Source organism: Theobroma cacao, chromosome 10 (assembly GCF_053813885.1).
Source record: "Theobroma cacao isolate CCN51 chromosome 10, ASM5381388v1, whole genome shotgun sequence".
Classification (NCBI taxonomy): domain Eukaryota; kingdom Viridiplantae; phylum Streptophyta; class Magnoliopsida; order Malvales; family Malvaceae; genus Theobroma; species Theobroma cacao.
In genome coordinates this window covers 19,312,861-19,333,840 of record NC_142648.1, presented here as the reverse complement: position 1 = coordinate 19,333,840, position 20,980 = coordinate 19,312,861, and the positions used below count along the sequence as shown (strand labels likewise).

Below are 20,980 nucleotides of genomic sequence, written 5' to 3'. Positions count from 1 at the left end.
CTAAAGAATAATAAGTTCTGAAAATATTTTTGAAAAAATATTTTATATCAAAACAAACAGACCCTAATGTGAATGTATTTTTCTAAATCTGATAGTTTTGTTTTATTTTTATTTATCTGGCAACCTGTTTAATAGATTTTTATAATTACTTTTTAATTTTATTATTTGATATTACAAGAACTTAGGTTTATTGTAGCCTTATACCGAAAAATTGACCCGGCTTTTTAACTCTCCAAATGGGTGATGTTTATGTGCGCATTTTTCTAAAGCTGTTCTGTTCTTTTTGTTTTAATTACAAGACATAAACCCTAAACCCTAATTAAGATAACCTCCTCTTCTTCTTCTTCTTCTTCTCCTCTTTTTTGTCCATAGAAACCAAGTCCATTCCCTGAACAAAAAAATGGCGGGCTTTAAGCAATCGAAAAACATGTACGATGTGGGATTGAAGCCTCTGATGCTCCGCAGTCTGATGGGACAATATGTTCCTGACGAGAAGCATCCTGTCAGTCTCAACAGCAGCTGTTTTGAGCTGTCAAAGGTGGTTTCTATCCTCCAAACTCACCGACTCTTATCAGAGTGGTACCCCCAATCCATGGATGTAAAGCTCGTTCACAGCTGGAAATCGGCCGTCGATGAGTGGGTCAATCGCTTGTTACTGCTGCTCTCTAGCGATATGGTTTATTTCGATTCTTTCTTTGAGTATTTTAATATTTGTTTCTTGAAGGAAATTATGCAATGTATATAGCATTATGTGATACCATACGGTTCAACGTTTCATTTTCCTGTTTAAAAAGAATGGTCAGTGATAATGGAATTTTCTGTTTGGTCTGTTATTTCGAATATTGTTTCTCAAGGCAGCAAATTAAACAGTGATTCTAATTCTGATCTGTGAGTCGACAAAGCATCAGTCTGTTTATTTGTTTACTAATCCATGCACCATTTTTTTTAATAGTCGAAGCCATTAAATGGTGAGATTCCTTTGATTCGTGAAGAAAAAGTGTCTAAATTCATTTAGTGAGCTCCACTTTGTTGTGGTTCATTCTTAATGATAATTTGCACCTCTACTTCAAAATTCTTTTGTATTAACCCCAATGTTCTCTTATTCAATCTTATGTAATTCTTTCTAGTCAGATAAATGTTGGTTAGGCATCTGTCTGCTTGGGGTTACTTGTCAAGAGTGCAGTTCTGATCGGTTTTTGTCGTCATACTCTGTTTGGCTCCACAAGCTTCTATCACATATTCAGGTATATTAAATAAAATACATGTATAACCGTTGTTTCTGCCTACATTTATTAGCTACTTTATACCAACTTCTTGCAAGTGAGTTATTGTTTATTTGTGTTTGCTTAATTTATTTTCTAAATACTGCTGATGTGATCATATTTCTCTGATAGCTGGTGGTGGTTTATTATCATGATATATATATTTTTTGAAATGTTCTAGTATCATTTTTTTGGGTACAATTCTGGATATCATGTTTTGATCTATGAAACATTGCTGTTTTACCATGTTAAGTTATTTCAATTTTGTGGTAATCCATTTCACATCCTGTATTTGAATGCCATGATTCTGCTGCGCAGACACCTGCAAGATTTGTAGTTGTCTGAATTTGGACTACTTTTAGAGAGACAATAATTCACGATTAAATATTGTTGCATTCTGTGTCTGAGGATCTAATATTTATAGTAAGTTGAAAAGGTTTGGATGATGATATTCAAGAGATTACTGTGAGGAAGTGAGTACCAGTGCACTATTTTGTTTACAAACATACAGAGAAAAGTTGTAGGTCGTGCTGTGATGAGATCAAAGTCAAATGGTGGTTTGGATTTTAGTTGGATTACGTGTTAGATTTTCTAACTTGGTCTGTTCTATGAGTAGACGATAGCAGGTTAGCTCTGAAGTTTGTTGGGTTGATGCTAATGAATCATGATTTGTTTTTTATTCTGTGAAGTTCTTGCAGTTAATGATCATGGATTGTGTTTGAATTTTTTGAAATCTTGGATTTATTTCAACATTTGATTGTATTATTTGGTGTGCACATATTTTGTTACAATTCTTAATATGTGCTTAAATATAACATGACCTGCAATGTCATATCCTTTGTTCCAAACAGCCTCCAGCAGATTCTCAACTTGTGAAGGTTGCTTCTTGTGCAGCAATATCAGTTCTATTCACAAGGTCAGATATTTGCTGTTCTTGGCAACATAAAAATGCATAGTATATGTTGGTACTTACATATGCATGTGTAGACATGTATGTATGTATATGTCAATACATTGGTTTTTATATATAAACATGTAACATTTGTGCTGTTAGTTGCTCTGAATTTTGTACCCATCCATATTTTTTCATTAATAATTTAAAAAGGAGGGAAACTATTGCATTTGAAGGTTGGATTAGTAACAAGAACATTCCAATATTTATTTGAAGTTAATAGGTAATTAGTATTATCAAGTGATGAGGGAGTCTTGGAACTAGTCAAGATGTGTGTGTGTATCTATATATTTGGATAAATGAGGAAAATGTTGCACTAAAGGTACCAATGTATCATTGTACAAGGCTAATTCTTACTAAGCAACTTATCTACAAGATCCAAAAAGTAGCTGAAAGAATTAATTCTATTGCTTTTTATCTTATCTGCACAAGAATTGATGCCTCTCCAAGCCACCCCATTTTTAATTGAACCTGTCATTATCTAAGTAATTCCTAGCAGTTCATTCAGGAAGGAACAAAGCTGTCTTGCCTAAAAGCAACTCAACCAAAGATGATCGACTTGGTCTGCTGCAGTTTTGCAAAGAAAGCATCTCTTTGGAAAAAATTTCCCTGCTTTTGGAGGTTTCCAATTATTAGAAGTCTTCCACAAGATGCGACACAAGCAGCAAAAGCAAAAAAAAAGGGCTACGTTAGTTGGGGCCTTTGTCTTCCAAAATGATTCTAATAAAATGTAATACTCCCACTGTCCTATAAATACTTTCTTGTTTGTGTACTTTTAGTTGTCCCAAATTAATTTCTCCTTTGAAAAGGTAAAGAAAAATCATTCTTACTTTTCCTTATTACCTTTAACTATAACTACTTTCTTCTCTTTTTTCAAGTCAAGGGTAATTTTGTTAACAAAATTTATAGTCAATGAAATTTATTCAACTTAACATTCCTCAAACTTTGTGCAAACTCAAAATCAGGCATTATATATGCAACAGAGGAAGTACATCTTTTAGTGTTATTCTTCATGAGTTGTTGATAGAAAAAATTCACCTCAAAGCTTCCTTTTTTCTTGAGTCTCCATCAAGGTGAGTCTTCTCTTTTCCCAATCCATCTCTAGTTACAAAATTGATCAAAGAAAATGATGAAACTCTACAGCTCCTGATCTTGCATGTTTCTTAAAGCATGAACATTATATATCAACTGCCCTTTAGATGTGGACATTGGCTATCTAAGGTCTCTTTATCTCTTGTGAACATAAATAACTCCTATAATTGATCTTTCGAGGGTTAATGCCTACAGCAAACACATACAGAAAAGAGATAGAATGCAAACTGTCCACCTCAAAGGAAACGTAAACTAAGAAGTTGTGCCATCCCTTTTAATCCACTTCTAAACTTATCAGAGTTCCCTTGTCTCCTTGTAAATCCAACCCTTCTGTGTCTCTTTGTACTTTGCAACCCTAGAACTCAGATTTTTTTTCTTTTCACCATAGATCTCCATTGCTGTTTTGGAGGAATAACTTGATAAAAAAGGAGATAAGAGATTTGATTCCAAACCATCAGCATCTATTGTTTGTTTGACCACACTCTAGTTAACTAAAAGGAACATATATTCGTCAGCCACTCCCTCAAGAAACTTCTTTTTAATTTTTTTCAATTCTTTAAGCTACCAAGAAAAAATGGGAAAAAGTGCATAAAGGAAATGGGGATGTTTGAGAGTGTGCATTCAATAAGAATTAGTAAATTACCTTCTGTGAGATAATGTTAGTCGTTTAGCTCTCCAAAAGTTCCATCCATCTTATCTTTAAAAAATGCCAGCAAATGATGTGGAGATTTTGGCTAGTTGAGAAGAGTGAGGGATTGGTAAGATGCAAGGCAATGTGTAAGATGATAACTTTTAGCATAGATGGGGTCTACTAAAGGAAAGCAATGGAATACTTTTGGTTCAGCTGGGTGTACAATGGTCTTATTTATGCTGAAGTTGAAATGGTCACATTTCCATAGTATTTGGTTTCTCTTTAACATGTTTCTGTTTTTCCTTTTCGGATTGTGTTGGCATCCTAAAGTTTGGGCATTACTTTGTTGTTCTTTTTTTATTGTTTATCCTCCCATTTCTATCCTATTTCTCTGCATTGTTTGTATATCTCCTGGTGCTTGGCTTGCCCTTCCCTTTTGGCTTTTTTGAATTTACTGTGTTCACCAGGACAAAAGATTTCACATCCCTGCTCCAAAAAAAGTAGGCTTGTGGTAGGTTGTATTGGAAATTGCAGGGTAATTTATATTCTCATATTGAGATATACGTCAATTTAGGCTTAGGCTTACAGAGTTTAATTGAGGTATCTCTGGCTCTTAATGTCCTTGATGTGCCTCGACAAATTTTAAATATACATCCAATGTTAGGAAAAAGAGAAGACAAAGAAGAGGCCACATTTTTGTCTTCTACCTCTTATGATGGTAAGTTTCATAGCTTCCAACTTCACTCTTGGGTTCTTAGGCCTTCAGCCTTTTGGGTAGCGTGTATTTGGGTTGTTCTTGCTGCTACCTTTTTTTGGGAAACTTGAAATTGGGCTGTGGAAACCTTAATGCTCTTTTTTTTTTCTTCTCTTTTATTCTGTTTTTGTTTTTGTTTTGGTTGTGGGGGGAGGGGGAATCCTTTGTTAAGGTCCATCTGAAAAACTTTAATGTGGTCATATCTTTTTTATTCATTTGAAGTAGGTGCATTGATGCAATGTTGAAATGCGTTGTTTATAATTTTTAAGTTAAGAGCATTACCTTAATTTGTTATATAGGTGGAGTCTCTTAAAGTTGTCCCCCTGGTCATCTGTCTAAGTTTTCTTTTGCATAGTGCTGGTGCATGCAATCACTTTTGCTTCAGCTGCTTCTATTTTGTGATAGAGATTGTTTCAAACAGCAAATTTAATACTCAAAGGTTGTCTATGATTTATACTGTATCTACCATCTTTGTAACATGGGTAGCAATGCTTTTTACTGAATTAGATTGGCTAGATTTCCAAATGTGAAGAAGGATGGGACCTTACTTGCTGGGAAGCTCATCCAACCTGTTTTAAAGCTGTTAAATGATGATAGTGTGGAGGCTGTATGGGTAAGTAGCACATTTGCAGGATTTCCTTTTTTTTTTTCTGAAACTCCTCAAAAACTTTGTACTTGTGATTATGTTTTATTTCTTATTAAAATATAATTTTTGCTTAAAAACATGTGATTTAGAACATGTTGTATTATTATGTGTTAATAAACTTCAGTTAAATGTTACTTGATTCTTCTTGTAAATGAACAGTTTTCCCATTAGGGAGATAGTAGCTCATATTCAAGAATATTAAAATGCATGATTTCTTTCTCTCACCTGCATGTGTGTTTGCATGCATATAGAGGCAACTTCAGTTGAAAACTCATTTTTGAACTTGGGAGGGATCATAGGTATATACTAAAGTAGAGCCTTTTCTTTTATTTCCTCTTCTTCGTAGTCTTTCAAGTTTAATTTACCATCCTTGTTTTGTCATGTGCAGGAAGGAGCAGCTAGTCTATTGTATACCATTATAACTTTCTTTCCAGCTGCCATCCATCATTATTATGACAGGGTAAGCTTTATTTTCATTATGAGACTTCCTACTCTCAATTGGTGTAGTTGTAATATTCAAACCTACGAAGCATGAATATGTCACAACCCCCTCAATATCCATGTTGTATATGTGTTGGACTTAGACATGCTTTATCAGATATAGAGGATAAAGAAAAAAGTAAAAAGTAATTTAGTCATGAGATGACATTGTGATGACACGTTGAGGACACTGGATGTGACAACTTGTTGAAAGGTTGTTCTGGCATTGAGAGGTTTCTAGCAGCTTTGGAGGATATCCATTCAGTAAAATGAATGGAAGGTGGCAGTTAATGTTAGGTGGTAGTGAAATTATACCTTCAGTAATTAGGAGTTAAAAGAGTTTCTAACCAAAGAGGGAGAGGTAGTTTGGCAGTTTAGATGATTGCTGTGACTGAGTTTGGACTTTGTCTGACTGTGGGGTTAGAGTGTTAAGAAGGGGCAGATATTGGTTGGGTCTCCATGTTATTTTCAGCTTTTATGTTAACTTTGGGTTTTCTTTCAATTACAAAAAGAATTTATGTAAGTTCAAGTTTTGTTGGGTCAGATTTTAAAAATGATGGGCCTTTTAAATTGTATTATAATCAAAGCCATACATACAAACATGTAAATAGAAGAATTAATGTTTAGGCTCTATCTATGTTTCTTATAAAATTGATTATAACTTGTCAGAGGTTCACAGTTGACTATTCATGGCAGTTCATTAATGAGATAATGTATCTGAAAAAATCAACATCATTTGATTATTGCCAATGTGGATCCATGATTTGACAACAATTCTTTCAATGCATCACAGAAGTTATGGTGTATTTATTGCAACTCTTCTGGTCCTTATATCGGGCTATGATAACACCTTAACCTAGAAGCATGTATAAGAAAATTGTAAAAATTTCAAAAATAAAAATATGTTTGCTTGTTATATTTTAAATGATGTGTGGAGGGCAACATATGATACGATGAATGATGCCATCATATAAGTCCTATAGGTTCAAATTGACATGGCAAAATCAAACCTCAGTTGCTTTAAGTGTACTTGCAAACTGATGTAAGGGAAAAATAGAAAGATTTCTTTTAACTGAATTGTGCCTTAATACAATCTTTAGTTTCCTTCTGCTAATGAAGTTACAATGCACTGGTGTAAAATAACTCTTGCAGGCTGAAGCTGCTATTGCTTCAAAAATTCTTTCAGGGAAATACAGTACTAGAACATTAAAGGTAGCGTGTTTCTTTTCTCGTGTTCTATTCACTGTTAGCATGTAGAAAAAGAAACAAAAGGTAGCAAGAATATGCTTTCTGCTGTTACATTTTTTTTTTCTTTTCTGACTGGTTCAAACTTCAGAAACTTGGTTATTGCTTAGCATTACTTCCAAAATCGAAAGGAGATGAGGATAGCTGGTCCCTAATGATGCAGAAAATTTTGTTATCAATAAATGACCTCCTGAATGATGCTTTCCAAGGTGTAGAAGAAGGTAAAATTTAACACCTTCATGGATAAGCTGCTGGTTGGCCTTAAGGGTAATAAATAGATGAATGTGCTTTTAATAACTTGCAGAAGCTAAATCTGATGAAGTTAGGAGATTATTGGTTCCTCCGGGAAAAGATCTGCCATCTCCTTTAGGTCATACCCCATTAGAAAGCGCCTCTCACGAGGCAACAAGGAGTTCTGAGAGATTGCCTGCATCAACTGTCTCTACTCTGATATTTTGCTGTTGTAAAATGCTTACAAGTTCATATCCCATTCAGGTATTGTTGAAATTCAGATCTATGAAAATGAAGCTTATTTAAATTATGGCCTTGAAAGACTTTTCTGAACTTTTTTTTTTTTTTAAAAAAAAATTTATAGATGCATTAGTCATGTTTTTCTGCAACTTTGTATATTTTGATTAATAGGTGACTGCTCCAATTCGTGCAATGTTAGCTCTTGTTGAGAGGCTGCTGATGGTTGATGGTTCGTTGCCACACACCATGTTGCCCTTTATGACTGCCATGCAACACGAGTTAATTTGTTCTGAACTTCCAGTCTTGCATGCTCACGCTTTGGAACTTCTCATTGCAATTATAAAGGGGATGCGCAGGTTAGAAAGAACAAGTTTCTTTTACTACAGTGTTTTCTTTAGAATAATAGTACTCCCTCTGTCCCATTTAATTATCACATTTTGACTTTATTTTGGTCTAAATTTTGCAACTTTGACCTCTATTATTTTAAATATTTTAATTTATTAAATTTTACAATGTATGTATTTATATATATGTAATCTAAAAGCTACTTCATTTAAGTTTTTTAGAAAATATTTATTCATATATTTATCAATGATGAATTTTAATAAAATGAGGTCAAAGTTTAAAAATTTAGACCCATAAAAGTAAAATGGGAGAAGCTTATTGGGATAGAGAGTAGCATATATGAGCTTTGTTTTTTGGGTTTGGAGTCTTTGATCTACTATACTTCAATATATTGTGACTTTATTTTTCATTTTTTATCTTTTTGCTTTTAGGCTCCATTTGATTGATGTTTTGGCTATTTGCTTTTCGAATTTTGGCAAAAAATGAATAGAAAGCAAAAGGAAAAAAGAATGCATAGAAAAAAAAAGTGGCAAATAGCAAAAGCATCAATCAACTGGAACCTCAATATGTACTGTCAATTGCTACTTGCTCCTAATATTTCAATAACTAGTTGAACTTCTGTAAAATTCTTTTTGAATGGCAGGGTGCTCATTTTGTGATTTCTTTCTCATATAATTCTCTTTTATGCATTCTTTCTGCTGAGAATTCTTTGTCAGACTTTTTCCCTTGGTTATCTCTTAACATGTTTTGTCTGATCAAAGTCAAAAAGGCCTGGTTTGAGTAAATAATGTATTCATCTGCCTGAAAAGCTTTTTGTTAATTTCTTTTTACTATATCCTGTCTGGCTTTCACATGGGCAGTAGACTTATTGTAGTTGAATGTCCTTCGAAATTTAATTCCAAAAGTTGTAGTTATGGTGGTATACAAATGATGGATCAATATGGAAGCTCTTTGAATTTGGTTTTATGAGAGATCAGTGAGGTGAGGCGTGGTGTTCTAAATTATACCGATATCAGTAATTGAATAGGCATGGAAAAATAATACTAAATAAGATCAGCATATCATTTGTGTGTGGAAAAAGCAGGGTAGAGCAAGGTTACCTTTCTGATTAATAGGATTTTCCTTTTAATTTATTTCTTGTGCCCTTAATTTAAGAAAATTTTACTTCTTGGACATTTGGAAATGGAACCTTTCCCTCAAAACTAGTTTTAAGTAACTCGTCTCTACCTGGTCTATTTATGAGGATTGGAAGATTAAACCTCTGAGGTTTGGGGAATGTGATCATGGTTAGTTTTTGGTGATAGGGCCTTTGGAATAAGGGATCTATTTGTCATTTTTCATTTTGGTGACTTGGAAATTTTCTTATATTAATTGCAATAGGAGGAGGCCACATGTGGTTATATTGGCCAAGTTTATCTTTAAATTCCAAAAGAGATGTTGAGCAATGTACCTTAGTGGAATATGAGAAGAAAAGGCATTACCTTCTTTAAATGTGCTTTTAAGCTTGTTCACCATTTGCTCTACTCCAAAATCCACTGTTCGTTCTTACCTTAAATATTAGCAGAATATATGGTACCATCCTTTAAGAAATCATCTATTTGCCCCTTGCCCAAATTTGATTTTTGTAAACATTCTGAGAAAACCTTTTACACCTGTTTTTCTCAGCTGCTACTTGTAAACTAATTTCTATGTTTCTCTTTGTTTTCTTTCTCCATTTCTAGAGATATCTATTGCCCTTATAGATTTCATGCCTGTATGATTTGTTGGTCAATTTGAAGAGTTCACACATATGCTTTATCGATACCTTGATTTTATTTGCAGGCAACTATTACCGCATGCTGCATACGTTGTGAGACTTGTTACGAGGTATTTCAGGAGATGTGCACTGCCGGAATTGCGGATAAAGCTCTATTCAATCACTAGGATGTTGCTTATATCAATGGGTGTTGGTAAGCAGTATTCTCTTTCAATATCCTTATAATTTTTCACCCCTATGCTACCAAATAGCTGCCTTTACTATTTTCTTCCCTTATTTCTTTCTTGGGTCTGATTAATGGCTAGTTCCTATCTCCAGGCATGCATGTATTTCCAGTCATTATTTTGATGTATAAGCTGAAGCTAAAGTAGCATGCTGTTGTCATTCTTTTTGTTAGTAATTGCCTCAAACTCTAGCCCCTCCTTCAGAATATTAAATTTCTGCAGGGACTTTTGACTCTGCTCATATTAGAAATTCTCTTTGGATTGAGAATACTTCAAACTGAAAACTCAGTAAGGGATGAAAAGAAAAAGCGAGAGGTAGCAGACCTTCATGTACTAGTGTCAATACACATATCTGATTACTAAATATGCAACCTTAGAATGAAAACCAGTTACAAACTGCCTGAAGGATTGAAACTCTATGTGGCCATTGATTAACTATTAAGTATCTAATGTAGAACAAGTAGGGAGGAGATAGATAATAGACATTTAGAGGGAAAATCAGAAATAAACTGAAGGAAATTGGCAGAGAAATCGAAGAACTAGGGAGAGAAAAAACCAGAAAGAATCAAGAGGGAGAAAATCATGATACTCAATATCTCAAAAACTTCACATATTCATCACCCAAAAGCAACCTGAAATTAAAATAGCATAGGTACTTATATTATAGTTAAACCCAAAACGTTAATAAAATGCAAAACACCAAATGTGACCCTAAAATCCTATTACTTGGAAAAGAAGGTAAATACTGATTAGTATAAAATAACCTAAATAAGCTAAAATAGCCTAATTAAAGGTAAAGATTACAATCAAATCCATAAATTATAAAATAGAAGTCCCAGATAATGTAATCCCTTAAGTAGCATATTTTCATCCTCCATCAGTATCATGTTGCAGGAGTTTTAAATGTTATTTGAAAATTTAAGCCTTTCCCTAATAGAGCAGCACATGAAAAATGTGAAGAAACAGATATGACTGGACATCTAAAACCCTCGTCCTCTCCAAAGTAGAACTACCCAGGGCAGACTGTGCAGCCATGTTGCAGACCTAGGCTGGTCAATGAGTAAAGTAGAAAGAAAGGGGAGCCTGTATTGTTGTATGCTGTTTTAATACTTTAATTATTTTGAAAACCTGCAGAGATAAATTTTTATCTTGGATAAATAAGTTTCTCAAATTTGCAGCACTAATATATATCACTGTACAGTAGAGTATTTGACAATAGTTGTGTTGAGGCCACTGATGGCCACATAGTGGGCCCACGTATCTGTTAATATAGTTATGGCTTGCAACTACAGCAAGCACTTTCTTCTTTTTGTCATGCAAAGATTTTTATCCCAATATTGTCCTGTTATCTCCAAACTAATTGGATATTTGTATTTGCTGTAGTGGATGCATTTTTTCTTGGCTAGTTCTCCTTATCAATCACTTTTCATTTTTTTATATTAATTTAGATCTTTGTTAGGTTCTGTATATTTACTGGTGTTGCTTAACAAGGTTGTGGCTATATTCTGAGAAAAGGAAACAAAGAAAAACCTCTGGAAGGAACTTTTTCAACATGTGAGATCACATGTTGATATGTGTTAATAATGTGATTGAATGTAACTTTTCAATATTCCTTCTGAAATCCTGAAGGGGAAGTGTTCATAATGTTGTAAAATTTTCTGACTAAATGAGGTATGTTGGAAGGTTGGTGATGGCCTTTTTTTCTTTTTTCTATATAAGTCTTTAGATTTGCTAAAACACTTGCTGTGTTGGAAGTGCATTAGAATTCTAATGGTACACGAGGTAGATTGATCTGTTTTCCATATGTCATTTAGGACTGTAAGAGTTCGAGGTGGATTAAAATTCATGATTTCTCTACCATAGTGGCCATCTATTCTAATGGAAATGAGCTTTTGTCCGAATTACTAATATGCAGCTTTTTTTTTCTTTTAAACCAGGGATGGCGATATATCTTGCACCGGATGTCATTGACAATGCAATCAATGATCTGAATTCTTTTGGTGATGAAGATGTTGAAACATCCCCTACAAACATAGGACCCTCTACTGGAGCTTTGCCCCAGCCTAGCAATAGGAAAAGAAAGCATGGTACTAAAACTGGATCTCCTGAAGAGAAACAAACAATTAGTTCAGAAGTGGAACCACTGAATCCGCATCAAACGACTCCAATTACTGTAAAAATTGCTGCACTTGACACTTTGGAAGTTCTTCTCACAGTGGTATGTGAACTTCATCTGTATTTGCAGAAACTGTTATGTGATCTGCTTTGAATCATGAGTGAGAATCAAGCAATTCTCATACATTTGAAAACTCTGCTAGCATGCACTAATTTTTTCTTTTTAAAGTTTTATAGCATAAGTTCTCAATACGCTAAATGTGTAGAAAAAGAAGTGAACTGTTTTTAGAGTTTGTAAATGATGTATAAAAGTTTGGATTCATGGAATATTAAAAAAAAAGAATCACAAAACCATCTTTAGCGTTTTTATATAATAAGAAGAAAATACATAAATTTATATATTGTTTATTTTTATACTGTATTTCATAGAAAGGTCTTGTTTTTATTTTTTATTTTGCACTATGTATACGAACTGAAGTCAACTTTTTAGTTAGAAGTATATGATAAATCTAAAATTTTATTTTCTTTGTACATATTGTCTATCTTTAAGAATAATAAAAGCTAATGTTCATAGACAATTCTTTGTGTTATATACGAGCATACAAGTAGTTTTTGTCCAACTAATAGTATTGCTTCTATAAATGAACTTTTGTTATACTTGTTTTTTGGCAGCAAGGGGGGGGGGGGCGCTTGGGGATTAATATTCTTTGTTAGTCTTACACTATATATGTATGTGTGTGTGTGTGTGTGTGTGTGTGTAATGATTATATGTTGATTTTTTATAGGGTGGTGCTTCAAAATCCGAGAGTTGGCGCTCAAGGATTGATAGTCTTTTGATAAAGACAGCAACAAATTCTTGTAAAAGGGGGTGGGGGAATGAGGAAAACAACAATTTTCTGCCTCATGAATCAACCTCAATATGGGTAGATTTCCAGCTCTCATCATTACGTGCACTCTTGGCATCATTCCTTGCCCCAGCTCGTATCCGCCCACCATTTTTATCGCAAGGTCTTGAGCTTTTCCGTAAAGGTAACTACTTTCTTCATAGTAACATTGTTTCACATTTTTCTTTGTTGAGTAAAACAATAATAAGAACACACTAACGTTCATTGAGATGATAACAAGTTTAACAATGCTATTTGCAGATGGAATATTTGGTACCAATTGAATGGCTCCTTTAGTGAATAGTGAAGATATAGAGCTTGGCAATTGGGTGGGTTAGGTCGGTTCATTTTGGGTCAAAGAACATTTGAGTCATTTTTCAGTTTGTCATTTCGGGTTTATGTCATTTTGGGTTCCAGTTGTTTTGGATTTGGGTCATCTTGGGTTGAAGTTATTTTGGGTTTGGGTTTGGTTTGACACTTGAGTTATTCGAGTTCGGGTGATTTCAGATTCAAGTAGTTGATTATTGAAGTCAAACCAAATTGAATTTGAACACATTATTCAAATCAAGCTAGATTTTATCAATCATTATTAAGTTATTCGAAGTCACATTTTAGTCAACTTATAATGAAGAAAGATTCTCTAGTCTAGTACTCTTCCATTTGCATTTTCAGTCATTATCTTTGTTAACTATCTAATAATCACTTAAGATGAAGTAAAGTGAAATGTTTAAAAGTAGGTGTCACAATTAACTTTACTGAATTATTGTCAATTATTTTTATCATCTATTCTAGTTATTTATTTGATTATTTCTTAATAGTGAAAAAAAGGAGAAAAATTATTTATGATGTATAATTGTAGAAATTGAATTTATTCACAATAACACAAAGAACTTATCTTTTATCTCTTTTAGACACATAAATTAAGAAGGATAAAATCTAAAGTTATATAAAAATGCAAGAATAAACAAAAGGATTTAAAAAATAATTTTAAAATTATTAAAAATTACTAGAATAATAGTTTGTGTTATATTTATTATTTTTAACTAATTAATGTTGTTAGAAACTAGAATTATATCAATTTAAGTTTGAGTCGTTTTGTATTAGTTTTTCATATTGTTCAATTTCGGGTTTGGGTTGAGTGTATTCAAGTTGATTTTTTTTTTATTAAATCAGTGGGGTTGAATTCTGGCTCTGATGGCTGACGGGTTATTCAGGTTTGGATCAGTTTTAACAGTTCTATGAAGATAGCCGAATGCAAGTGGTGGAAGTTAAGGGTGCAAGTGTTCTTATTATAAGATCATTCAATTGACTAGGTTTCATTGGTGCGAGGTGTTGTAACTAGGTTTTCTTCTTGATGCCCAGTGCCACTAAGTTTTAATGAGCTCAAACATACACCAAACTCATTTTGAGCTCAAGTAAACCTGTTCAAACTTGGCTTCTTCATTGAGCTTTTATTCAGCTCCCAATTCAGGTCAAGCTTTGTGGCTTGAAGCCACTTAGCATGGGCAAAAATCCCACTTAGGCCTTAAAGGCTAATGGATAATAAATTAAAAATATTGTACAAGCCCTTCCATCATACTGTTTGCACAAATAGATTCTGTTGGCTGTATGAAAAATGTTAACTTACTGTAACTGTATGGCTCTTCCAGGTAAGCAAGAAGCTGGAACAAAGCTTGCAGGATTTTGTGCCTCTGCGCTGTTAGCACTGGAGGTGCTTATACATCCTAGGGCCCTTCCATTGGATGATTTCCCCTCTTCTTATCAGACCTTTACTGATGGAGCTAGCCACAGATTCCCAGAAAATATGCCCTTCTATGGTCAGAAGGGTGATACCATGTTTTCCAAATCCATGCAGGGAGCAGAACAAAGTGCTCTCAAGTCAGATGATGATGATCTATATGACAGGTGGCTACAAAATGAAAATGAAAATGAAAACATCCCTATCGAGAATATGAATGATAAAAGATCAAGATTCAACTTTGTAGAGAAACCTTGTGCAAATGATTCATCATTTACCAATATTTTAGAGGTAAGTGAACAAGAACTAGCAGCACCTGATGCAGATGTGCATATGAGAGGAAAGGATGAAATAATGGTTCAACCCTGGCACTCTCAAGAATCAATTCAACAGACTCAAGAAATTGTTTCTGCCAAAGGTGTCACAAGTCCTGTGGTCGCTAGAAATCCTGAGGGCACTGAAATAGAATTTAAGGCGGCTGTTTCTGCCAGTGATGGATTAAACCAAACAGATCATGATATTGTGTCTGATGTATTGGCCGATAAAGTTGATGGTTTTGATAATGTTTGTGGAAACACATCCTCGACCATATCAAATGTCGAGAAGGTTAATGCATCTGTGGCTCATTTGGATAGTGACTCATCTATGGACTCATTTCCCGCTATTGTTGATGCTGATCCAGATACTGATTCAGACTAGGAACTAGGGTCAGTAGAATGATAATACTTGTACCATTTCTCTGTTAAATTGAGAAATCCATGTTAGAAATATTAATGATGTGATCTTTGTGTTTGCCTTGTTCTGATTATTCTCACTTGCAATCTCCCACAGTTGCCCTCGTGAGTAAACTAAGAGCAAGGCAAGGAGGAGAAGAGTGAATGTTTCCTTTCTTTCTTTCATTTTAAGTTAACATTAGGTTTAGGAGAATGGACAGTATCAATCATGAGGCTAGAGGACTTGTAGTCGGAGGGGATAACTGGTATGTTTGGATTGACACAGGAGTCAGAATTGATATCAAGAGAAAGTTTGTTCTTACCAAAAAAGGAAAAATATTACGATTGATTCCTGTTGAGCCAGAGATGTGTGGCCTTTGCAAGAAAGGATGGTAATCGATTGAGCCACAAAAACAATCATTAACCCTCCATTGGAGTAATGGTTGTTGGGGTGACGAAAGGTGGTGCCTTGGGGAGGGTTTGAAACATGAACAAAACCATTTGAGAACTAACAGAAGGTGCTGCATTGTGAAGGGGTGGTGAGTGAGAGTTATTAGTAGCTCTCACTTTGAATTTTCCTTTTCACTCTGTAAATAAATGGGAGATATTTTTCTCTGCAATAATTTAGTTGCACAACCACCTTCATTATTGGCATGCTTTCTGAGAATTTGTTGCTCAAGTACCCGTAATCAATCCCCCACAACAAGGGTCTAGCTTAAACCGCTTTGGTTGGTTAGACTTGGAGGCTTTGCACTCCTCCCTTTTTGTGCATACTGTTATTGTGTAACTCAAAACATTTTCGAGTCTATGGTCTACTTGTTTTCAAGTAAATTATTTTTCAAAAGATATTTGCCAATGGTCTTAACTATTTGGAAGGGAGATAATATCTTTTCCCTGTAAAATACTTTTCGGATCAATGAAAAAACACTCTATGTATACCAAGTCTGAGTTTATTTTTAAATTGACGTTTATAATCTACTTTATGTTGTGAAAAAGTGCTTATTATTTGTTGCTCTTTGTTTATTTACATTTTTTATACACAAATACATATGTAGCCTTGTATACCAAACACATGAGCACCCACCATAACAGTTAAAACTTGAGAGAATCCATCTTAAAATGAGTATAGTAAGATTTATATAATAAAAAAATTATTTTTATTGTATAACTCAGAAGCTTTTATATACAAAAAATGCATTAAGTAATGTGACTCCAAGTGTAGTTTACTTGAATGATAATTAAATTCATGTTAACATCGATTTTACATTTTACATAAACCAGCATTTGCTATTTCTCGTATGTCATCCATTAATATATTTATATATAGTAAATAACATCGATTATATTTTTAAATTGCAATCAAGAAACAACCATTTTTATATTTTTAGATTATTATTTGAAATCAATTTTTAGTATAATTTTTAATTTTGAAATTTTCTTTTGTGCAATTCCAGGTAAACTAAAATTTTATTAATCAAATTAATTTAAGTTTTTATTTAATTGTTATAGTTTATAAATTTTGAACTATTTTTATATTGTTAATTTTAATATAATTGAATAATTTATAAATTAATATTACAAAATTTTAATTGCGTATACTTCAAGTTTACATTATGTTTTAAAGATATTTATGTGTGGAATTGTTGCATGAATACATGCAATTGAGGAGAAAAGCATTGCTATAAGATGGGGCAATGGAGACGTTCATGCAAAACTAGTTGTGGCGGAAGAGATAATTGTTCAGGAATTTCAAGATCAAAATGGCTGATGTATATTGAACCCTTTCTTATTTGTTGTGGCCTTCCATTTTCAGGCTTTAGAATTCTCATTTCCACCGTCAAATATTTTAAAATCAAATCATGAATCAATAGATTATATTATTTATCTATCTATAATTTACATAAGATTTATGCAGCACTGATTTTTATAGATTTTTTCCCAACATAATGCTGCAAAATCTACTCATTTGTAAAACTCAAAGTCAGTATCAGGCTTCTTCACGTTCGTTCTGTAACCCTTTTCAAAGTCCTTGGGAAGGATGACATATCGGTTCTTCCGAACTGCATGCATTCCGGCTTCTTGACAGATTGCTGCAATCTGCAGACAGACATCCAGTTACAATCAGTATGAATCAAACAGGCTTGCCAAATAATGAGTCAAAAAGGTTTATGACCTAAACCAGAGAGATAAATAGGAAAGGTGCTATAGAATGCCACAACTAACCTCCGCAGCACTAATTTTATCAGGCCGAGAAACATAATCCTCCAAGTCCACCTCATCACTTAGATTCATTTTAGCAGTGCAGACCTGTGAAATGGAAACATCACCTTAAACACAGCCAATAAGATAAAACAAAACATTTCCTTATCAAATACAACCAGGACAGATAGAAATGTACAAAAGAAAAATATGCAACAGCAAAAGACAATCATGAATCACAGAGAAATGCACTAAAGACAATAATGACATAGGCATTGACAAACATAGCCCTACTTGCCTGGAAAACAAGCCTCTTCTGCCTTCTGTCGGGCAAAGGAAATTCAATCTTTCGGTCAAGCCTTCCTGGACGAAGAAGTGCAGGGTCCAAAGTGTCTGCTCGATTGGTTGCCATTATGACCTTAACATTCACCGTCTGATCGAATCCATCCATCTAGAAAGTTGATTGCAAAAGCAATAGTTTAGAAAAAAGAAAGGGAGAAAAAGGTTAACTGAATTTAAATATCAACTTCCTCAGATATTTTGCAGGATAATATCCTATGCACCATCCTTTGACATGTCAACAAATTCCTCAAGAGATAAATACCTGATTCAGAAGTTCCATGAGTATTCGCTGAACTTCTCTATCAGCTCCAGTTTGAGCATCAAACCTAGCAGTAGCAATGGCATCTACCTCATCAATAAAGATAATAGCTGGAGCATTCTCTTTAGCAAGACGGAAGACATCACGAACCATCCGTGGGCCCTAAAACAAACAATGGTCTAGATATTATTATCCACCAAAAGAAGGTGAAGAGAGAGGCCAATAACTGACAAAATCAGTAAGAAAGAATATCAAGTTTCACTGCAGGCAACTAAGTCTTAATTAAGTAGTGAATGATGAATTTAATATTAACATTTAAAAGAAAAATAACTACTAGATCCCTACCTCACCCAAATACTTTTGAACAAATTCAGATCCAACAACTCTAATGAAGGCTGCGGTTGTATGGTTAGCAACAGCCTTTGCAAGCATGGTTTTTCCAGTGCCAGGGGGACCATAGAGTAAAACACCACGAGGAGGGTCTATCCCAATCTGTTTGTAGAGCTCATGATGAGTCAATGGTAACTCCACTGCCTCACGAATTTCCTGCTTTTGAATGTCACATCCTCCAATATCCTAAACGACCAAAAACATAGCACATTAGTAATTTTTATTCCAAGAAAAAAAGATACAGGAACTCAAAGAGTGTCCCACTAATGTACTATAGCAGAAGACTGACTTAAGGTATCAAATATGATTTAAGGTTCAAATATGTCCTTGATGTCAATAAAGGTTCCAAGTTGATAGTTGAAAAATGAACTTAAATTTAAGACCCACATTTCGCTATCAGTAGAAAAAAAAAGTACTGAAAGGAATCAAAACAATGCAACATTTCCACAAAATTCAACTGAGACAAGGCAACTAAAATACAAATGAGTAAATCTTTTTCTAGTAACAATCAGACAAGACAAATGATGCCAAGATCCCCCCCCCTATATACTGGAGGAAACATATAGCATTTCCCATACAATAGTTTTATTAGTTGATTTACAAGATTACATACACACACAGACAACTGCAAATGCAAGAAACTCCAAATATCATATGTCTTGTTATAAAATGAAATAAAGCTCTCAAGCAAGAAATCCTATCCTTCAACTCATCCTACATGCAAAGAATCATTGTTTGATATAAAAACCACTAATAAAGGCACAAGTTCATTGCAGAACCCATCAGTTCTATAGAACATGATCTTTCGGGAGTCCTAACAGATTAATTATTCTGGAACATCTAACACAACTAATAATCACAGGCCAACTAGGGAAGTATTAAAGCCTATTTTAGTTATTATGCTCACAATCATACCCTCCTTTACATCAAGTAATAGAGTATGGGGGATAAGGCAATATGTTGCCTACTGATAATCAATAAGGAATATAGTAACAAAAGTGAAAGCAATTCGATTTCCCATGTAACAGATGGAATTAACTCCATTTACATTCCAGCTTGAGGCCTAGCCTATGTTTACCTGGCTAAAATCCAATAAGTCAATTCAAAGAAGCTCATAGAACATAAAAGCTAGTTTAATATATACAAAGCCTCTGTATCAAAAATCAAATATATAAAAATGAAAGTGGAAAACACTCAAACCGTTTTCAATTCTTTTCCTTTGGGCATTAATGCTGCAAGCAAATAAACCACTAAATAAAAATTAAAAAATCAATTTCTGAATGTTCAATGGCAGTAATAAATGTATCACATTTTTCAGCACAACTAACCCTTTTTCAAACATTCCCCTTAGCTAATAATTAACCCAAAATCTCATATTCTCCAGACTGGCATATGTAGGAAGCCAAAAAAATTTGCATATATATCAATTAATAAATTCTTCAACTTAATAATTGAAGCAATCACAAAACGAAAGGAAGGAACCTGGCACTTAAAACAATCACTAAGACCCATGTTTTAAACTTTCCCCTTATCCAACAATTAACCCAAAGTCCACTTACTCCAAAAAGAAAGGAAGCAAACCGTAATCCCTAACCTGTCATCGCAAATTGCAAAATCCTAAATGCAAATCAATCAATAAAGAACTCAACTTCAAAATAGAATAAATAAAAAGAAAAGAAAAGAAACAAACGTTGTAAGTAACATCGGGCTTCTCGGACTGGCTAAGCAAAGAAATACTGGAATCGGCCTCGGGAGGCAACACGTCGACCAGAGCATTGGAGTGACGGTGAAGAGCCACCGAAGCCGAGGGCTTTAGCAGCTCTCTGTTGATGGTGCTCAATATCCTCACATAATAATTGGAGCCCGTGGTGGACCCCACGATTCCGTTGTTTTGATCCACCATTTCCATGAACTGCCCTATGACCAGCGGCACCGACTGAATCCGCTTGACTTCCTCCTGGGCCCGCAACAGCTCTCTCTTGAGATTCTTCTGCTCGTCCTTCACGTACTCTTCTTGTATGTCTATGAACTCCAGCTGCCTCTGGAGGGATTTCAGCCTGCTATACAGATCGTCCTCCTCGGTACCCGTGGGATCCACAGCCAGGGCCTGCCCAAGGTCGGATCTTGTGCTGGGGAATGGCGGCTCCGCCAAGGGTTTAGGTTCCACCACCATCGCTGAGGCTGCCATTTACACTCTTCGACTTCGAGTTTAGATTGAAACGCAAGAAAAGGAGAAAACAAAATCTTAAATTCATGTTGAAGGGCGTCCTTCGGTTTTTATAGTGACAAATACTAATCGGGTTGTCAACGGTTAGGATCCGCTAGTCCTAACTCTATAAGAAATCCGAACCATCTTATATATATAGATATATGAATATTTTTAAAAATTTATACTTTAACCTTGGTCTAAATATATTCTTATTGTCTTATAATTATCTTAACTTGTTTAAAAATCGATTATGTAAAAAATTATTAAAATACT

The 20,980-nt window shown here is 34.3% G+C and overlaps 2 protein-coding genes across 4 annotated transcripts; one reads left to right on the top strand and one right to left on the bottom strand.

Annotated features, from left to right (window-relative positions):
* The first annotated feature begins 272 nt into the window (after nucleotides 1-272).
* On the top strand, nucleotides 273-16,152 carry LOC18586788 (proline-, glutamic acid/leucine-rich protein). Of its 3 annotated transcripts, XM_088802655.1 has the most exons (14): nucleotides 273-676; nucleotides 1,128-1,244; nucleotides 2,114-2,178; nucleotides 5,199-5,304; nucleotides 5,726-5,797; nucleotides 6,970-7,029; nucleotides 7,154-7,283; nucleotides 7,367-7,557; nucleotides 7,705-7,889; nucleotides 9,700-9,827; nucleotides 11,796-12,076; nucleotides 12,759-13,002; nucleotides 14,507-15,302; nucleotides 15,427-16,152. In XM_088802655.1, exons 1-13 carry the CDS (start codon nucleotides 401-403, stop codon nucleotides 15,292-15,294), a joined length of 2,643 nt encoding a protein of 880 aa, XP_088658781.1. In that variant the 5' UTR covers nucleotides 273-400; the 3' UTR covers nucleotides 15,295-15,302; nucleotides 15,427-16,152. The 3 variants fall into 3 exon arrangements, with proteins under 3 accessions (XP_088658781.1, XP_017984989.2, XP_017984990.2); XM_018129500.2 differs by having other exon boundaries at nucleotides 14,507-16,152; XM_018129501.2 differs by lacking the exons at nucleotides 273-676; nucleotides 1,128-1,244; nucleotides 2,114-2,178 and adding an exon at nucleotides 2,732-2,944 and having other exon boundaries at nucleotides 14,507-16,152.
* A 903-nt stretch (nucleotides 16,153-17,055) lies between these two features.
* On the bottom strand, nucleotides 17,056-20,746 carry LOC18586785 (26S proteasome regulatory subunit 6B homolog). Its single transcript, XM_018129689.2, has 6 exons — nucleotides 20,189-20,746; nucleotides 18,454-18,684; nucleotides 18,112-18,270; nucleotides 17,806-17,958; nucleotides 17,532-17,615; nucleotides 17,056-17,405 (listed from the first exon to the last, which is right to left on the bottom strand). The coding sequence occupies exons 1-6, from the start codon at nucleotides 20,684-20,686 to the stop codon at nucleotides 17,271-17,273; spliced, it is 1,260 nt and encodes a 419-aa protein (XP_017985178.1). The 5' UTR covers nucleotides 20,687-20,746; the 3' UTR covers nucleotides 17,056-17,270.
* Nucleotides 20,747-20,980: the final 234 nt, after the last annotated feature.

Excerpts from the sequence above, each read along its gene's own strand:
- LOC18586788 (XM_088802655.1), top strand. The coding sequence starts at position 401 with ATGGCGGGCTTTAAGCAATCGAAAAACATGTACGATGTGGGATTGAAG. Across the intron at positions 7,030-7,153 it reads ACAGTACTAGAACATTAAAG|AAACTTGGTTATTGCTTAGC; the intron begins GTAGCGTGTTTC and ends TTCAAACTTCAG. Across the intron at positions 9,828-11,795 it reads GCTTATATCAATGGGTGTTG|GGATGGCGATATATCTTGCA; the intron begins GTAAGCAGTATT and ends CTTTTAAACCAG.
- LOC18586785 (XM_018129689.2), bottom strand. The coding sequence starts at position 20,686 with ATGGCAGCCTCAGCGATGGTGGTGGAACCTAAACCCTTGGCGGAGCCG. Across the intron at positions 18,271-18,453 it reads TTCAAAAGTATTTGGGTGAG|GGCCCACGGATGGTTCGTGA; the intron begins GTAGGGATCTAG and ends TGTTTGTTTTAG. Across the intron at positions 17,616-17,805 it reads AGAAGAGGCTTGTTTTCCAG|GTCTGCACTGCTAAAATGAA; the intron begins GCAAGTAGGGCT and ends TCCATTTCACAG.